Raw genomic sequence first — 17,029 nt, forward strand, 5'->3', positions numbered from 1 at the left:
GCGACCCGGGTTCGATTCTGGGTACTGCCTGTGCGGAGTTTGCAAGTTCTCCCTGTGTCTGCGTGGGTTTGCGCCGGGTGCTCCGGTTTCCTCCCACAGCCAAAGACTTGCAGGTTGATAGGCAAATTGGCCATTATAAATTGCCCCTAGTATAGGTAGGTGGTAGGGGAATTGAGGGATGGTGGGGATGTGGTAGGAATATGGGATTAATGTAGGATTAGTATAAATGGGTGGTTGATGGTCAGCACAGACTCGGTGGGCCGAAGGGCCTGTTTCAGTGCTGCATCTCTAAATAAATAAATAAAATAAATAAATAAAAATAAAACCACAAATCTTTAAACTTCTTCTGGTGCCTTTCATAGGAGTAAAACTGGGAATCGAACATAAAATTCACGCAGATGCTGGACATCTGAAATTACCAAACAATGGTGAAATTACTCAGCAGATCAATCGGCATCGATGAAGAGACAACAGAATTGGTGTTTCAAGTCATTGAACTTTCATCAGAACATGAAAGGTTATCGACCCGAAATGTTAACTGTGTTTCTCTCGCCATAGATGCTGCCTGATCTGTTGAGTAATTCCAACATTTTCTGTTTTTATATTGTATAAAATTGGTGCCAATCCTTCACTGAAATACATCCACTGGTTTGCTTGCATAATCACCTTACTGTGTGACAAAATAGTGCAAGATGAATCAAAAATAATAGCCTCCAACAATAGTCCTAATGCAATTTGCCCACTATGTATTAGGTGGTTTACATGATCAAAAGATTCTAACAATAAACCTTGAAATGGGCAAATAAATTCCTTCAAGAGAACCTGTGCATAGTGCTACTGGTACTTTGCACAAAAAGGACATATTGTGATTTAATCTTTGTTGTTTGTTTGTCGTAACTTACTTCTCTCACGACTGGCTTCACAGTAACAGCGGAGACAGAGGACTTTGAACTCCACTTAAGTTTACCAGGGTTATATGATGAGCAAATATCAAAGATATAATTGTCTATTGTAAAAGGCTGATGGGATTAGCTGTACCTGAAATAGTCGTTGGACTATCATGTAATTTACTTGGAAGAACACCTTACTGAGGTTCGAACTGCTTACTGAACATCTGTTTATGCCCAAAATAGCAGTATAAAAGCAGCTTTGTAATTGACAATCAGGGTAGTGGAAATTGGTTAGTCCTATTTGCTTGATCTCAGCAATTGCACAATTTAAACGTAGGCAGTTTAAACATAAAGGGGACACCACGTACAACTTTGTTATTTTTAGCCTTTTTTATTCTGATTCCTCAAGGTCAGAGTTATCAGTCAAGTAGTGCTTTCCAACCTGCATCTACCAGAGTGCCAGTGCCTCTCAGCAAGTAAAATGCAATACAGAGCTTCACATACATTAAAGCACTACATACCAGTGTAATCTTTACCTTTTTTGCACAGGTTTTAAGTGTTCATACACTGCTGCAACTTAACATTTATTCTGTGTTCTGCTTTCAGATAAATGACCTAAAAGTGTTAGGCTCCAGTTATTTATTACTCGCTGATTTTACTCCCTCCACCACCTCAGTAACACAAATTGCTGGTATGTATTACCAAATGTCATTAAATAATAAAACAAATGTGTGCTTCTAATTTTCCACCTGTTGATAGCCTGATCTTATCTGGGCAGTGAATGGGAGAAGGGAGATGCTAAAATGAGGCTAAATGTTACTTCAATGAAGGGGAGGGGGAAAGAAATTGGGAATGAAATACACCTGGCAGACTACAGAATATTGATTAAATTGACACTGGTAGAAATCAGGGTCAATTTGTCCTCGTGATCTCATACATATCGGGAAGCCATGAACCATAAAATGATTACATAAAGCAAAGAAAACTAACTTCAAATGGCAGGAAATCCATGTAATCAGAGAATATGAAACTTGAGAGAATCCAATAAGAAAGAATTTTGCTTTGTCTGATCTTTGCATGGAATGCTTTATGTACAAAACCTGTGAACAAATTCAAACTTACACTGAACACTTTGTGTATCATCCTATTAACTAACACACCACATTGGAAAACATTTTAACCAATTTTAAACCCACACCTCTCCTCTCTGAAATTTGCTGGAGTAGAGCTCCTCTGGAACTGGGCACCCTCTGGCACATAAGCCAAGTTGTTATTCTGCAGTTATTATCCTCAACAGCGAGTGTCGACAGGCTATTGACTGCAGGACTCATCACAAACAAGTCCCAGTGTATCCAAAATCCTCATCACAACAGAAGGTATCTCTGGATAGCAATTGGGAGCAGGAACGCTGAACAGCTTCCTCTTTCGCATTTGTAATGCCTTTAACACCTCTGCACCTGAATCCTGTTAACTGTGTCAAAACGCCAGGAGCCTTCCTGGTCAGTATATAAAAGGTGCTCTTATGATAAGATCCCTAGCCCATAAGGGATGCTCACATTAATTTATTTGGGTTAAAATGTTTATTACTGATATTTCTGTAATTCAATATAATTAAAACACTAAAGTAAAATTGTACACAATAGCACAGTAGCTATTGCTCAAGCCCAACCAGTATATACCAAATACATTAGCAGTGATCTACGAAATGTAAAGCAGGAGTTGGAAAAATCAGGCAGTCATCTTGAGCTAATGCTATGACAACACAAGATGGCAGCACCACTACTACTGGTAAAGAAACATCCCATTGATGATTCAATTTTTTTTTTAATTATCTAAAAATGGTTTACTTTTAAAAGTAAGTAGGGTTTGATTCTGTTACGAGCTCACAGTACAACAGTCTTGCATGTACTGTATCTTTATTAAACTGCCTTCTGATGGATGCCTGCAGTGAGTGCCTCATGGTAGAGGTCACATGACTACAGCAAGCCAGGAGGCACATTAGTACACTATTGCATTTCTATCCCAAACAGGTTCAGTGTTTTCATTGCCAAAACTTATTTCTGGTACAGCAAGCAATTAAGGAGGTTACCTTTTATTGCAAGAGGGTTGGAGTATATGAATATGGAAGTCATGTTGCAATTATATAGGGGCTTTGGTGAGACCACACCTGGAATGCTGTGCACAGTTTTGGTCTCTTGACCTAAGCCAGGAGATACAAAGAAGGCTCACTAGATTGATTCCTGGTATGACACAGCTGTCCTATGAGGAGAGGTTGAGTAGATTGAGCCTATGTGCATTAGGATTAAGAATGAGTGGTGATCTCAGTGAATCATAAAATTCTGGAGGCGCTTGACAGGGCAGGTGCTAAGAGGCTCTTTCCCTGGCTGGAGAGTCGAGAACTAGGGTCAGGATAAGGAGTCAGTTATTTAGGACAAATGTTAGGGAAAATTTCTTCACTCAGAGGGTTGTGAATGTTTGGAATTCTCTAGCTCAGCAGCCTGTGGATGCTCAATGAGTATGTTAAAGACTTAGATTGCTAGATTTTTGGGCACCAAGGGAATAAAGTGATACGGATGTTGGATGAAGTGGAGTTGATGTATTAGTTCAGTCAAGACCTTACTGAACGGCAAAGCAGGCTCAATGGGCTATATCGCCTCCCCTGCTCCTATTTGTTATGTTCTTAGAATGTATTTGCCTGGCTTTGTGCCCCAAATTTAACATGTGAACACATTCCTCTTGCTTGTTCTTAAATGGGATTGGGTAATTGAAAAGGGTGAAAACAAAAATTACAGACATATATACATGTGCCTTCTGATTTTCAGCAATTTTTCCAAAATTTGGGTCAAAAATTAGGTGAAATCACTTGAGCAAAACTATTTTAACCTTGGATCAAAATACAGCCTAATATCCGTGATCAGAAAACCTCAGGTTTAATCAGCAAAAGCATTTTTTAAAAGAAATATAATACTTCATAGAATGTTTACAATTGCCCGCACAAACTGCAAAGCCAAAAGCAGTCAGCATTCATCATTAACTGCATCCGCCTTGCTAAACCCTCGTGCAGCTTTTTCTGCATGATGTGGGCATTGGAGATGTTGCCCGACATCGAGGCAGTCTGCTGGTGCAAACAAAAAATGAAGTGCTCCCTGTGCCAAACAGGTTGTGTGCGTCACACCACAGCTGCAGTCTGCCGACAATATGCCAAAGCCACTTCTGGGTTTAAAAAACAGGTTTAACCCGAATTTTGGAAATCATTTTTCATGGGCAATTATCAGAATAAAATAAAGCTGAATCCTAAAACAAGGCGGCTGAACAATGCAGCGATCTTTTGCTATAATTCTCCCAAGATTAAAAAGAAAAACTTACTCAAAATACTGCTATTTACTGGACCTTATGTTTTCTTTTAATGTGATGAATAGTCACAACTTAAATGAGTTATCGCTGTACAAGTGCACAAGTATGCAGAAGTTCCACCCTCCAGTTTATAATTACAGTACAGTATAATTAAACATGATCGTCAATATCTGGTGAGCTGATGGAGTCAGCTATGTTTAAGGGCTACCAACGATTCAAGGAGAAAGCATAAACTATCAGAATTGTTGTAGCACAGGAGGCCGCCATTCGGCCCATCATGTCTGCACCAGCTCTCCAAGTGAGCAATTCACTTAATGCCATTCCCCCACCTTCTCCCCATAACCCTGTACCTGTTTCCTTTTCAGGTACCGATGTAATTCCCTTTTGTACGCCTCACTTGAACCTGCCTCTACAGGTCATCAAGACCTTCTCAGGACAACTAAGGATGGGCATGAAATACTGGCTTTATCAGCAATGCTCAAGAAGGAATTCTGTTTAAAAAACAAATTGATCCTATTTCAAACCTGTGGGAACATGTTTGGCCGATAATTAAAAGAGAGGAATTGGCTCTGATTTTATTCAGAAATGACCAACTCTCAGTGTGTAGAAAAGAAATGAATCAACTACAGATGTTCCAGAAGAAAGCATTTTTATTCCTGCAAGCAATTGTTTACAAACAGATGTTGGATTCATGGTACCTTAACCTTAAATTCCTTCCATTTCTACAGCATGGTACCATTAAAAATAGATTTTGCCACAAATGTCACACACAATCACGCAAAAATTAGGAAGTGTTATACAGCTATTTATTTTCCTTAAAATGACCCACCTAACTCACTTTTGAAGTAAAAATCAATATCACGCTCCCAATTATCTATTACTCTTCATGTTCCCAACCAGCTTCAGAATATTCACGAGAAAGACTCCTGTTACCTCCAAGTGACTGTTCTCAACACCTTATCACTATTCCCAAGTTGTCCTTACTGCTGTATAAATCCTTTATAAATATTATATATCACCATAATCTCTATAAACAAAGTAGTGTGGACAATATTGTGTTCATCCAACCTGTTTTGATATTTCACATGGTTTATTGCCTGCAATACATTTCAGGTTTTAACTGACTAAACTATTTCCCAACTTCAGATCGTTTTTGCTTTTCTTGAACTGAAATTAGTCAAAGCTTAAAATGGAAATTTAAAATGAATAAGAATGATAATTAGTTACTGAGCAGTTAACCTCCTAATTTTCAAAACAACCGTTAAGCAATGGCAAAAAGTTATTCATTATAAAATTTGAAAGTAAACAGCTTGAGGATCCATTTCTGATTATAAAGCGGAGATTCTATTTTCAGTTCTGAAAGCAATAAGACCAATGTAAGTTTAAAGATCTGAGCAATGCCCAAAGTATTTCTGGATTTGTATGCGATCCTCAGAAAGCTGCTTGTCTAGAAATTATAAACCATCAAGTTTGAGCTCCTGGACCTGGCCTCTGCGTAGGCAACACTCTGCACAATTCCACATACACAGACTTCCAGCAAATTAAGCACTAAAAGGAGCAGATTACATTGATTTAGATATGAAGAGATATAAAAACTAAACAATAATCAACTAATCTGACCAAGTTTTTTTTAAAATGTTGATAAATTTTCATCTGTAGCAAGTTTTTAAGAGGAGCATTTTACCAAAAGAAAGTTCACGGGTCTATGGACAACACATCTAAATGTTACGATCAGGTGAGGAGGGGTCGAAGGGCTCCCCTCTTTTTCCTCTCCTTTTTGACTATAACCGATTTATTTCTTTTTGAAGTGGATATACTAGTCAGTTCAGTGAATGTTTACGTCCCATGATCATAAAAAGAACTAATTGGCATTGTTTTCTTGAGTTTAACAAAGAAAGAGGTTAACTTTATTGTATTTAAAGTGATCTAAGTAAAAATAACACACACACACACACAAAATAAGTTACAGAGTGGGGAAGGATAGATTGGTTAAATTAGAATCCAGAAAAATAAAAGGAATATTCAGTGTGTGAATGTTAGTCGCTTCAGGCTGAATTCAGTTGTCGCGCAACTTTCCTTTGATGGTCCTGCAGCTTCCAGTTTGAAGATGTGGACGCTGATTCAGTGGTTCTCCGGGAGACAGCAATGTGACTGAATTCATTCAAGGGAGATTTATGCCTCTTTTTTCCGGAAAGTTCTCTACTCTCTAGCTCCCAGTCAGGCTTAAGTCATTATGCACAGTGGGCACTGATCATTGAACAGACTAACACAATCAAACACAGATCAATTAAACCACTGAACACTATGGTGTGCAGCAGGGAATATGCCTCAGCGCTCATGGTCAGCAGACAGAGTTCGAAGCTTACAAGGTTGGAGTGGTTCGCCTCCACCAGTTTCCAGCCGGTGAATTAAAAAATCATAATTCGACCTAGTACAGGCAGGCAAGGCTCAGTCAAACTGGCATGACTTTTCATCCTACTTAGATAATCCAACCTGTGATATATGACATTACTTCATGTCACTTTTAAATCAAATGGAGCACTAAATTGGTCAACTATTATCTCATCAAACAGCTAATTACTAATTGATAAACTTCCAGACTCTGGACATAAACTATAAAAAGAAATGAATAATAAAGTGCATGTCTGTTGGAATACAGCCCTTTATACTAAGCCCTCTTTGATTCATTAAGTCAGAAACTTCTACCTCACAAATATCTGGTTAAAACTAAAACTCCAGTTTTGCGTAGGAAACACATGAAGAAAATATGGTCATACCTACAAGTATTTTACTCCAGAAAAAAAGTTAAACAAAAATACTTATCAAAATATCGACCAACTAAAGCATTAGATTTGAAAGCAGTTCTCCAGAATAAATTTGGTAGATGAAATGCTGATATAGTAACTCAGACTATCTTGAAATTTTGACATACCAGTTTGTTTTCTTGCATGTAGATTTTCTGCAGCCTCGGGCAGCCCTGTGCCAATGCCACCATGCCTTCGTCTGTGATCTTGTAACATTGACCAAAATGGATATCCAAGACATCTGGACATTTCTCTCCGAGCTGCAATAAACAAAAAGTGTATAAAGAATTGTTTTTCTAGGATTAGAAAAATTTGGAGCAAGTAAAACTTATGGACACTGTACTCCTCTGTGTACCTCCTACTTCAATTCCTTCTCTAAACCCATCTGTACTTCCTCACTCATTACCTTTAAGACTCCACTTAAAACTCACTTTCAGACCTACTATTGGTTAGCCTCCTTTTTGGCACATCATGCATTTTTCTCTGACACATAACTGTGAAGCGTCTTAGGACATTTTTCCTAAATTAAATGCATTATATAAATGCAAATTGTTGAAAAGGTAATAAATTATTTTACATTTTTTTCATGCACATAAAAATATTACTTTTTGAAGAAATGAATACAAGCAAGCAGCATTGGTACAGCCTTAAAAAGTACATAATAAGCACCAGTCAATTATGTTATTTTGAGCTTGAATCATCACTCCAATCACTGGATATGCCTAATTTCAAGGAGCTGTACATGGTTAATTCAGGAAGAACCTCTGAACTTTCCAGACGACAATACATATGCCTAGCCCGTCTGCTCTTGCTAATATGCAACACATACCTCATTAAATTAAGTATTCATGTCTCTATGCTTAATTTCTGACAATTTTTATTAACAATCTATTTTGATAGTAACCAGACCACTAGCTGTAGAAGTAACATTTATCCGTGTAATTTTCTAACACTTTACATGACACAATTTTCCTTTCAGCATAAGAAAATTACTGATGCTGGAATTGGAAACAAAAATAATGTTGGAAACATTCAGGTCAGGAAGCATCTGTAAAACAAGGAAAAGCTTTTGCTTTCTGAGCGATGCTGCCTGATTTGCTTTGTATTTTCCAGATTTTATGATGAAGCATAAACATTTCATTTGTACTCTTCCAATTGCCCTAAAAGCATAAGCTAAAAGCAAAATACTGCAGATGCTGGAAATCTGAAATAAAAAGAAACACTGGAAATGCTCAGCAGGTCTGGCAGCATCTGTGCAGAGAGAAGCAGAGTTAACATTTCAAGTCAGACCCTTCTTCAGAACTATTAAATGTTTCAGACACCTGAAACGTGAACTCCGTTTCTCTCTCCACAGATGTGCCAGACCTGCTGAGTATTTCCAGCACTTGCGATTTTTATTTTACAACCTAAAAGTAGGTTATTTTCATCTAATACCACATGAAACTCACTAACCCAGGCATACAAAAATCAGACTAACTCCTTGAACAGTCTGAAATAGCTTAAGTTTAGGATCAAAAGATTTCATAGCGTCTGTTGGATCTGACTTATGTTTGTACAAAAGATACAAACACCAATTAGGCACAGATGACCAAACAAATTCTTGTTTTTTCTAATTGTCTTTCATGAACCTGGATAACAATGAAAATGCTCAAAACTTCCTGCTCTGAGCAGGTATTGTATTCTAGCAACTCTCATGTGAGTGCTCAATAAAAAAAAAATCAACATTAACTAAATGCACCCCCCCCCCCAAAATATTGTGCTGATAATCCTAAAGCCAATGGACTATAATTTCCACAACATATTGTAAGCTTTTAGACAAACTACTCCCCACAATGCCAATAAGGTATCCAAAATTGAAGAGCAAGAAATTCTCACTTCGGTTGGTTCTCAAGAACCAAATGGATGCTCTGTGAAAAACTGAAGAGAAATGGGAACATTTACAAAATTAAGGCAGGTTAACAAAAAAGTGGACACAGGAAAATGATGTGAAAAAGATTCATGAAACAGAATAAAGAAACATCTGGCCTTCTCAGCTGTAGATCATAATTTTGTCAGAACACCAACAATATGCATTTATATAGCTTTTCTAACACAGTGAAACGTCCCAAGACACTTCACAGGAGTGTTATTAAATAAAATTTGACACCTAGCCACATTAAAAACTGTGGTACTCTTCCAAAGCTTCTGATACATAAAGTAAGCTGAAGAATTGAAGAATGACAATTGTATTGTGCCAAACTTTTCAAGGTACAACATCCCAAAGCTATTTCTCTTCTGGACAACTGGCATTCTTTGTGTAATGGCTGAATTAATGAGATCTAAAATATTGAAATTTTTGTGCAACATTTTCACTGAATGACTAAGATAGATACCATTGAATTCCTAAGTCCTAATGCTTTCTAGGAAATTAATTATCTGAAGTTTCTCTGACAATAAACAAGGGTTGACTAATTACCCCATAAGCCAATAGTCTTAAAATTTTCTGAAGTGGCATTACAGAAGTTTATATTCGGCTTTGGAAAGAATATATTTACTAGATTGATTGGAGGGCTGGGGGATCTTAGTTACAAGGTTAGGTTGGAAAAACGGGGGTTGTTCTCCTTAGAACAAAAGAGATTGAGGGGAGATTTAATAGAAATGTCCAAATTTATGACAGGCTGAGTTAAAATCAACAAGGAAAAACTGTTCCCATTAACTAATGGTCCAAGGACTAGGAGATGCAAGTTGAAGCTTTTGGTCAAGAGATGCAGGGGAATATGAAGAAGAATTTTTTTTACGCAGCGGGTGCAAATGACCTGGGAACTCACTGCCCACAAGGGTGGTGCAAGGGGAGAGAATCAAGGACTTCAAAAAGGAGATTGGCTAGCCACTTGAAGAAAATAGACTTGCAGGAATACTGGGATTGAGCCGGGGAGTGGGACTGACTGGATAGCTCAGTGGAGGACTGGCATGGACTCGATGGGCTGAATGGCCTCCTTCAATGCCTTAAATGACTCTGACACTATGACAATTCCTATCACCCAATTTGCCAGTGACAGGTCATTATCTCACTTCTGCAGATTGTTAATACTCTTCTCTAATTCACACTGACAAATATTGTAAAAGGTTTCCAAGGGCATATGTTTACCCCAAAAGAAAAACGAATTAATTCCAAATTTATATTTTCAATAGTTTTTACTGCATCTAGAGAGGATCACAGTCACAATGTTACTTTCCAAAGGAGTAGGATAGCATAGCGGTTATCATACTGGACGAGCAACCAGGAAGATGAGAATTCAAGCCCCACCATGTCAGCTTGTGAATCTGAACTCAATAAATCTGGCTACTGTGGTAAAGCATAAAAAAGTAACCTGGAGCACAGGAAGATTGTTGAAGAATCTCAACTGGTTCACCACTTCTGTGCCGAAAATCTGATCTACACTTAACTCCAGTCCACACTACATAGTTACCCTCACAGCAATCAAGTACAGACAATAAATGTTGCTGTAACTGTGTCATCCACAACCCTAAAATAAACAGAAAACAATGTTACAGAATCATGGAATGCTACAGCACAGAAGGAGGTCATTCAGCCTGTCATGCCTGTACCAGAACTTTAAAAGAGCTATCCAAATGCATCAGCCATAGCTCAATAGGTAGCACTCTCGCCTCTGGGTCAGAATATTGTGGGTTCAAGTCCCACTCCAAGGCTTTAGCAGAACAGTCTAGGCTGACACTTCAGTGCAGTACTGAGGGAGCGCGCGCAGAGCACTCATAGGTGCCACCTTTCGGATAAGATGTTAAACCGATGCCCCTTCCGCTCTCTCAGATGGGTATAAAAGATCCCATGGGACTGTTACGAATAGCAGCAAGGGAGTTATCACCAACATCCTGGTCAGTATTTATCCCTCAATCAACATTACAAAAAACAAATTATCAGGTCATTATCACATTGCTGTTAGCAGGAGTTTGCTGTGCGCAGCTTGACTGCCATGTTTCCTCCATTATAGCAGTGATTACACTTCAAGCGCATGGGTAAGGCTTCCACTGCTATGTCCAGACTGGCCAAGAGAGTGTGGGAAATAGGCGCACTGACACGGAACACAAAAGTCCGAGTGTATCAGGCCTGTGTCCTCAGTACCTTGCTCTACGGCAGCGAGGCCTGGACAACGTATGCCAGCCAAGAGCGACGTCTCAATTCATTCCATCTTCGCTGCCTTCGGAGAATACTTGGCATCAGGTGGCAGGACTATATCTCCAACACAGAAGTCCTTGAAGCGGCCAACACCCCCAGCTTATACACACTACTGAGTCAGCGGCGCTTGAGATGGCTTGGCCATGTGAGCCGCATGGAAGATGGCAGGATCCCCAAAGACACATTGTACAGCGAGCTCGCCACTGGTATCAGACCCACCGGCCGTCCATGTCTCCGTTATAAAGACGTCTGCAAACGCGACATGAAATCGTGTGACATTGATCACAAGTCGTGGGAGTCAGTTGCCAGCATTCGCCAGAGCTGGCGGGCAGCCATAAAGACAGGGCTAAATTGTGGCGAGTCGAAGAGACTTAGTAGTTGGCAGGAAAAAAGACAGAGGCGCAAGGGGAGAGCCAACTGTGCAACAGCCCCGACAAACAAATTTCTCTGCAGCACCTGTGGAAGAGCCTGTCACTCCAGAATTGGCCTTTATAGCCACTCCAGGCGCTGCTTCACAAACCACTGACCACCTCCAGGCGCGTATCCATTGTCTCTCGAGATAAGGAGGCCCAAAAGAAGAAAGAACACTTCAAAAAGCACTGCATTAACTGTAAAGCACTTTGGGACAGCTGGTGGTCATAAAAGGCACTATATAAATGCAGGTCTTTGTTTACTTTTTTAAAAATTTAGCCCCACATCAGTTTTTTCTCCATAACCCTGCAAATCAGTCCTCTTCATGTACACGCCCAATTGCCTTTGGAAAGTTCCTTTGGAAACTGCTTCCACCACCATTTCAGGTCATGCATCGCAGATCTTCTAACAACCCTCTGTGAAAAATTTTCTTATTTCCCCTCTAGTTTTTTTTTTGCCAACTATCCTAAATCTACAACCTCTGGCAACCAACCAACTTGCCAGAAGAAACATTTACTCGACCAAAACACCTCCTCCGAACCCTCTCCAAGGCCTCCTTTATGAAGTGTTGAGCCAAAATTGCACACAATACTACAGCTGAGGACTAACCAGTGATTTGTAAACATTTAGCATGACTTGCTTGTTTTTACATTCAATTCCCCTATTTACAAAGCCAAGTGCCCCATTCACTTTCTTGATTGCATCAACTTGCCCTGCCACCTTCAAGGATTTGTCAACATGCACCCCTCACAAACCTACCGCTCTTGCACCTCCCTCAAAATAGTGCTGGTTAAATTCCACTGCCTCTCCTTGTTGTTCCTCCCAAAGTGCATCACTTCACACTGATCCACATTAAATTGCATCTGCCTTGCGTCTGCCCATTTCACCAGTCTATGTTCTCCTGAAGTCTGCATCTACCCTTCTCAATATTTACTACTTTGGCAAGTTTTGTTTTGTCCACAGACTTTGAAATTGTACTCGCTATGCCCAAGTCATTCATATGTGCAAGTACAATAACTCTCATCCCGACTCCTGGGGGTCAATATAAGAACTTAATCAAGTTAATTAGATACAATTTGCCTTCAATAAATCCATGCTGCTGTCCACTATTAACCCACGCTTTTCCAAGTGAGAATTGATTTTTGCCCTGACAATGGTCACCAGTAGTGTACCCACCACTGACATCAGACCGATTGCCTGCATTTAACCCTCTCCCCCTTTTTGAACAGTAGTGTGGCATCTGCAATCCTCTGATCCTCTGGCACCACTCCCATATCCAAGGAAGATGGCAAGATGTGGTCAGATGTTGTTACCTTCACTCACTTCCCTCATCAACCTAGGATGCACCTTATCTGGACTGGGTAACTTGTTAACAGAGTGATTCCAAGCTATTGAGCAGCAACATTCTATCTATTTTTATCCTATCCAACATCTATACTTCCTCCTCCTCTACTTCAACATTAACTTAATTCTCTTTTGAGAAGACAGATGCAAAGTACTCATTCATTTCCCTTTTTGTCCATAATCAGCCCCACCATCCCTTTAACCACACTTTTACTTTATTTATGTTTAGAAGATCTTTTAGTTCCCTTTTATGTTACTATCTAATCTTTTCTTAGACTCTTTCCTTTCCCTTCTTGTATCCTTTAACTTCTTCCTGTATTCTGGTTGGTTTTCCACTTTACTCTGCCATAAACCTCCTTTTTGTGTTTTACTTGAAACTCTATTCCCTTTGTCACTAAGGGAGCTCCAGCTTGGATACCACGTCTTTCCTCCTTATGGAAACATGCTTGCTTCATACCCGAACCAACTCCGCCTTGAACGTTTTCTATTGCTCATTTAATGTTTTCCTTGCCAAACTTTGTTTCCAGTCCATCTGTTCTAGATCCTTTCTCAAATCACAAATTAGCTCTCTGCCAGTTGGGTATTTTCACTGTTGATTTTTCTTTGTCCCTTTCCAAAACTACTTAAAACTAATTATATTATAGAGACAGAGTTATACGGCACAGAAACAGACCCTTCCGTCCATCACGTCCGTACCGGCCATCAAGCACCAATCTATTCTAATCCCATTTTCCAGCACTTGGCCCGTAGCCTTGTATGCTATGGCTTTTCAAGTGCTCATCTAAATACTTCTTAAATGTTGTGAGGGTCCCTGCCTCTATCACCCCTTCAGGCAGTGTGTTCCAGATTCCAACCACCCTCTGGGGAAAATTCTTTTCCTCAAATCCCCTCAGCCTCCTAACCCTTACCTTAAATCTATGCCCCCTAATTATTGACACCTCCACTAAGGGAAAAAAAGTTTCTTCCTATCAACCCTATCAATGCCCCTCATAATTTTGTATACCTCAATCAGGTCCCCCCTCAGCCTTCTCTGCTCTAAAGAAAACAACCCTAGCTTATCCAGTATCTCTTCATAACTGAAATGCTCCAGCCCAGGCAACATCCTGGTGAATCTCCTCTGCACCCTCTCCAGTGCAATCACATCCTTCCTATAGTGTGGTGCCCAGAACTGTACACAGTATTCCAGCTGTGGCCTAACTAGTGTTTTATACAGCTCCATCATAACCTCCCTGCTCTTATATTCTATGCCTCAGCTAATAAAGGCAAGTATCCCACATGCCAACTTAACCACCTTATCTACCTGTGCTGCTGCCTTCAGTGATCTATAGATAAGTACACCAAGGTCCCTCTGACCCTCTGTACTTCTTAGGGTCCGACCATCCATTGTATATTCCCTTGCCTTGTTAGTCGTCCCAAAAATGCATCACCTCACACTTCTCAGGATTAAATTCCATTTGCCACTGCTCTGCCCATCTTACCAACACATCAATATCATCCTGTAATCTAAGGCTTTCCTCCTCACTATTTACAACACCACCAATTTTCGTGTCATCTGCAAACTTACTGATCATACATACCTCCTATATTCACATCTAAATCATTAATGTACACTACAAACGGCAAGGGTCCCAGCACCGGTCCCTGCAGTACACCACTGGTTACAGGCTTCCACTTGCTAAAACAACCCTCCACCATCACCCTCTGCCTCTTGCCACTAAGCCAATTTTGGATCCAATTTGCCAAATTGACCTAGATCCCATGGGCTCTTACCTTCTTGATCAATTTCCCATGCGGGACCTTATCAAAAGCCTTACTGAAGTCCATGCAGATTACATCAACTGCTTTACTCTCATCTACTCACCTAGTCATCGCCTCAAAAAATTCAATCAAATTTTTTTTAGAAACAATCTCTCCCTGACAAAGCTATGCTGACTATCCCTGATTAATCCTGCCCCTCAGAACTTTTTCCAATAGTTTCCCTACCATTGATGTTAGACTCACTGGCCTGTAACTACCTGGTTTATCCCTGCTACCCTTCTTGAATAATGGTACCACATTCACTGTCCTCCAGTCCTCTGGCACCTCTCCTGTGTCCAGAGAAGATTTGAACATTTGTGTCAGAGCCCCTGCTATCTCCTCCCTTGTCTCACATAGAAGCCTGAGATACATCTCATCTGGGCCTGGGGATTTATCCATTTTTAAGCTCGCTAAAACCGCTAATACCTCCTCCCTTTCAATGCTAATTTGTTCAAGTATATCACAGTCCCCCTCCCTGAACTCTACACCTACATATTCAGCTCACATGTTCTCCCACTGAAACACATTCCCTTTTACTTACTTCATTCCTCAGAACTAGATCCACCACTGCATCCTTCCTCATTGGATGAGAAACAATGATTACCAAAGTTCTCCTGTACACATTTTAGGAATTGTTCACCCTCCTTGCCCTTTACTCGGTATTTCCCTCAGTCTATGTTAAGGTAATTGAAGTCCCCTACCATTACTGTTCTTGTTACATGCACATTTCTCTGAAATTAGCCTCAGATTTGCTCCTCTATCCCTTTCCCACTATTCGGAGTCTAAAGTAAACACCCAGCAATATAACAGCTCCTTTACTGTTCCTTAACTCGAACCAAACTGATTCAGTCTTTGATCCCTCTGGTATGTTGTTCCTCTCCAGAACTGTAATATTATCATGGATCAATACTGCCTTATTTTTGCTTCCCTGTCCCTCTTGGATATACTCTAGACAGGAATGTTTAGTTCTCATGCCTGTTCATGTTTCAGACTGGTTTTCATTGTAGCTGCTATATCATAACACCATATGGGAACTTGTGGCTGCTGTTCATCAACTTTATTTGTAATACTCCTCACACCAACAGCATGTTCATCAGCTTTGCCTTCTTGTTCTCTCATTCCTGTTCTTTCCTTACTTTTTTTTTTTAACTCTCTTGCTGTTTGCCCCTCCTAGTTTTCTATGTGCCTCCTTTCTGCTGGCTACATCCTGGCCCCCTTCACCTTGCCAAATAAGTTTAAACCATCGGCACAGCAGTTAACTATAAGTGAGGACACTGGCCCTCACCCTATTGCAGTTCAAACTGCCCACCTTATACAGGGCCCTTCTGTCCTAGAACTGGTCCCAAAGTTCTATTATTTCTTTCTGCCTGCATTGCTCTGAGAAGTAAGTGGATAGCATTTTGAAAGATATATATTTACACAGCTGTCAAGTCAAAATGAAGCTAAGTGGTACTTAAAATATTTTATCTGAGCAAAAATGCAGTTGCCTCAAGATGTGCCCGGAAGACTTCACAGTGCAGAATTGAAGAAGTTCTATCCGAAAGGCAGAGTAAATGTACTTGCACTTGGACTGTATCTGGTCACATACAAATATCTCAAAGCACTTTGCACTCCAGCAGAGTTCATTGTGTGGTGACTATTGTGTTGGAAAACTTAAATATATACATAAATTTTAAAAATGCAAATCAATCATTTAAAAAAGATTAAAATAAAAGCAAAATACTGCAGATGCTGGAAATCTGAAATAAAAACAAAAAGTGCTGGAAATACTCAGCAGGTCTGGCAGCATCAGTGGAGAGAGAGACAGAGTTAACGTTTCAGGTCAATGACCTTGCATCAGAACTGGCAAAGGTTAGAAATGTAATAGGTTTTAAGCAAATAAAGTGGGGGCGGGGCAAAAGAGAACAAAACGGAAGGTGTTGATAGGACAGAGGGTCACAGAGAATAACTGACAAAGAGGTCATGGGGCAAAAGCAAATGGTGCAGTGAAAGACAAAGCGTGAATGCACAGAGGGTGTTAAATGACCGAATAATGAAAGCCTTAGCCAAAAGCACAAACACTCCTTTCAGGTGAAGCAGTGATTTACTTGTCCTTCTTTCAATTTAGTATACTGTATTCGCTGCTCACACGTGGTCTTCTCGACCCTGGGGAGACCAAACGCAAATTGGGTCACTGCTTTGTGGAACACCTCCACTCAGTCCGAAAACATGACCCCAAGCTTCCTGTCGCTCGCCATTTCAACACATACCCCCTG

General features: G+C 40.1%; 1 protein-coding gene across 9 annotated transcripts in view; it reads right to left on the bottom strand.

Annotated features, from left to right (window-relative positions):
* fbxl17 (F-box and leucine-rich repeat protein 17) overlaps positions 1 to 17,029 on the bottom strand; it is an 878,768-nt gene that overhangs the window by 783,316 nt on the left and 78,423 nt on the right. For all 9 annotated transcript variants that reach the window (XM_068029789.1, XM_068029793.1, XM_068029792.1 and 6 more), the window contains one exon: positions 7,177 to 7,308. In XM_068029789.1, coding sequence (XP_067885890.1) covers positions 7,177 to 7,308 — 132 coding nt within the window. The remainder of the gene's footprint in view (positions 1 to 7,176; positions 7,309 to 17,029) is intronic.

Source organism: Heterodontus francisci, chromosome 4 (genome assembly GCF_036365525.1).
Source record: "Heterodontus francisci isolate sHetFra1 chromosome 4, sHetFra1.hap1, whole genome shotgun sequence".
NCBI lineage: Eukaryota > Metazoa > Chordata > Chondrichthyes > Heterodontiformes > Heterodontidae > Heterodontus > Heterodontus francisci.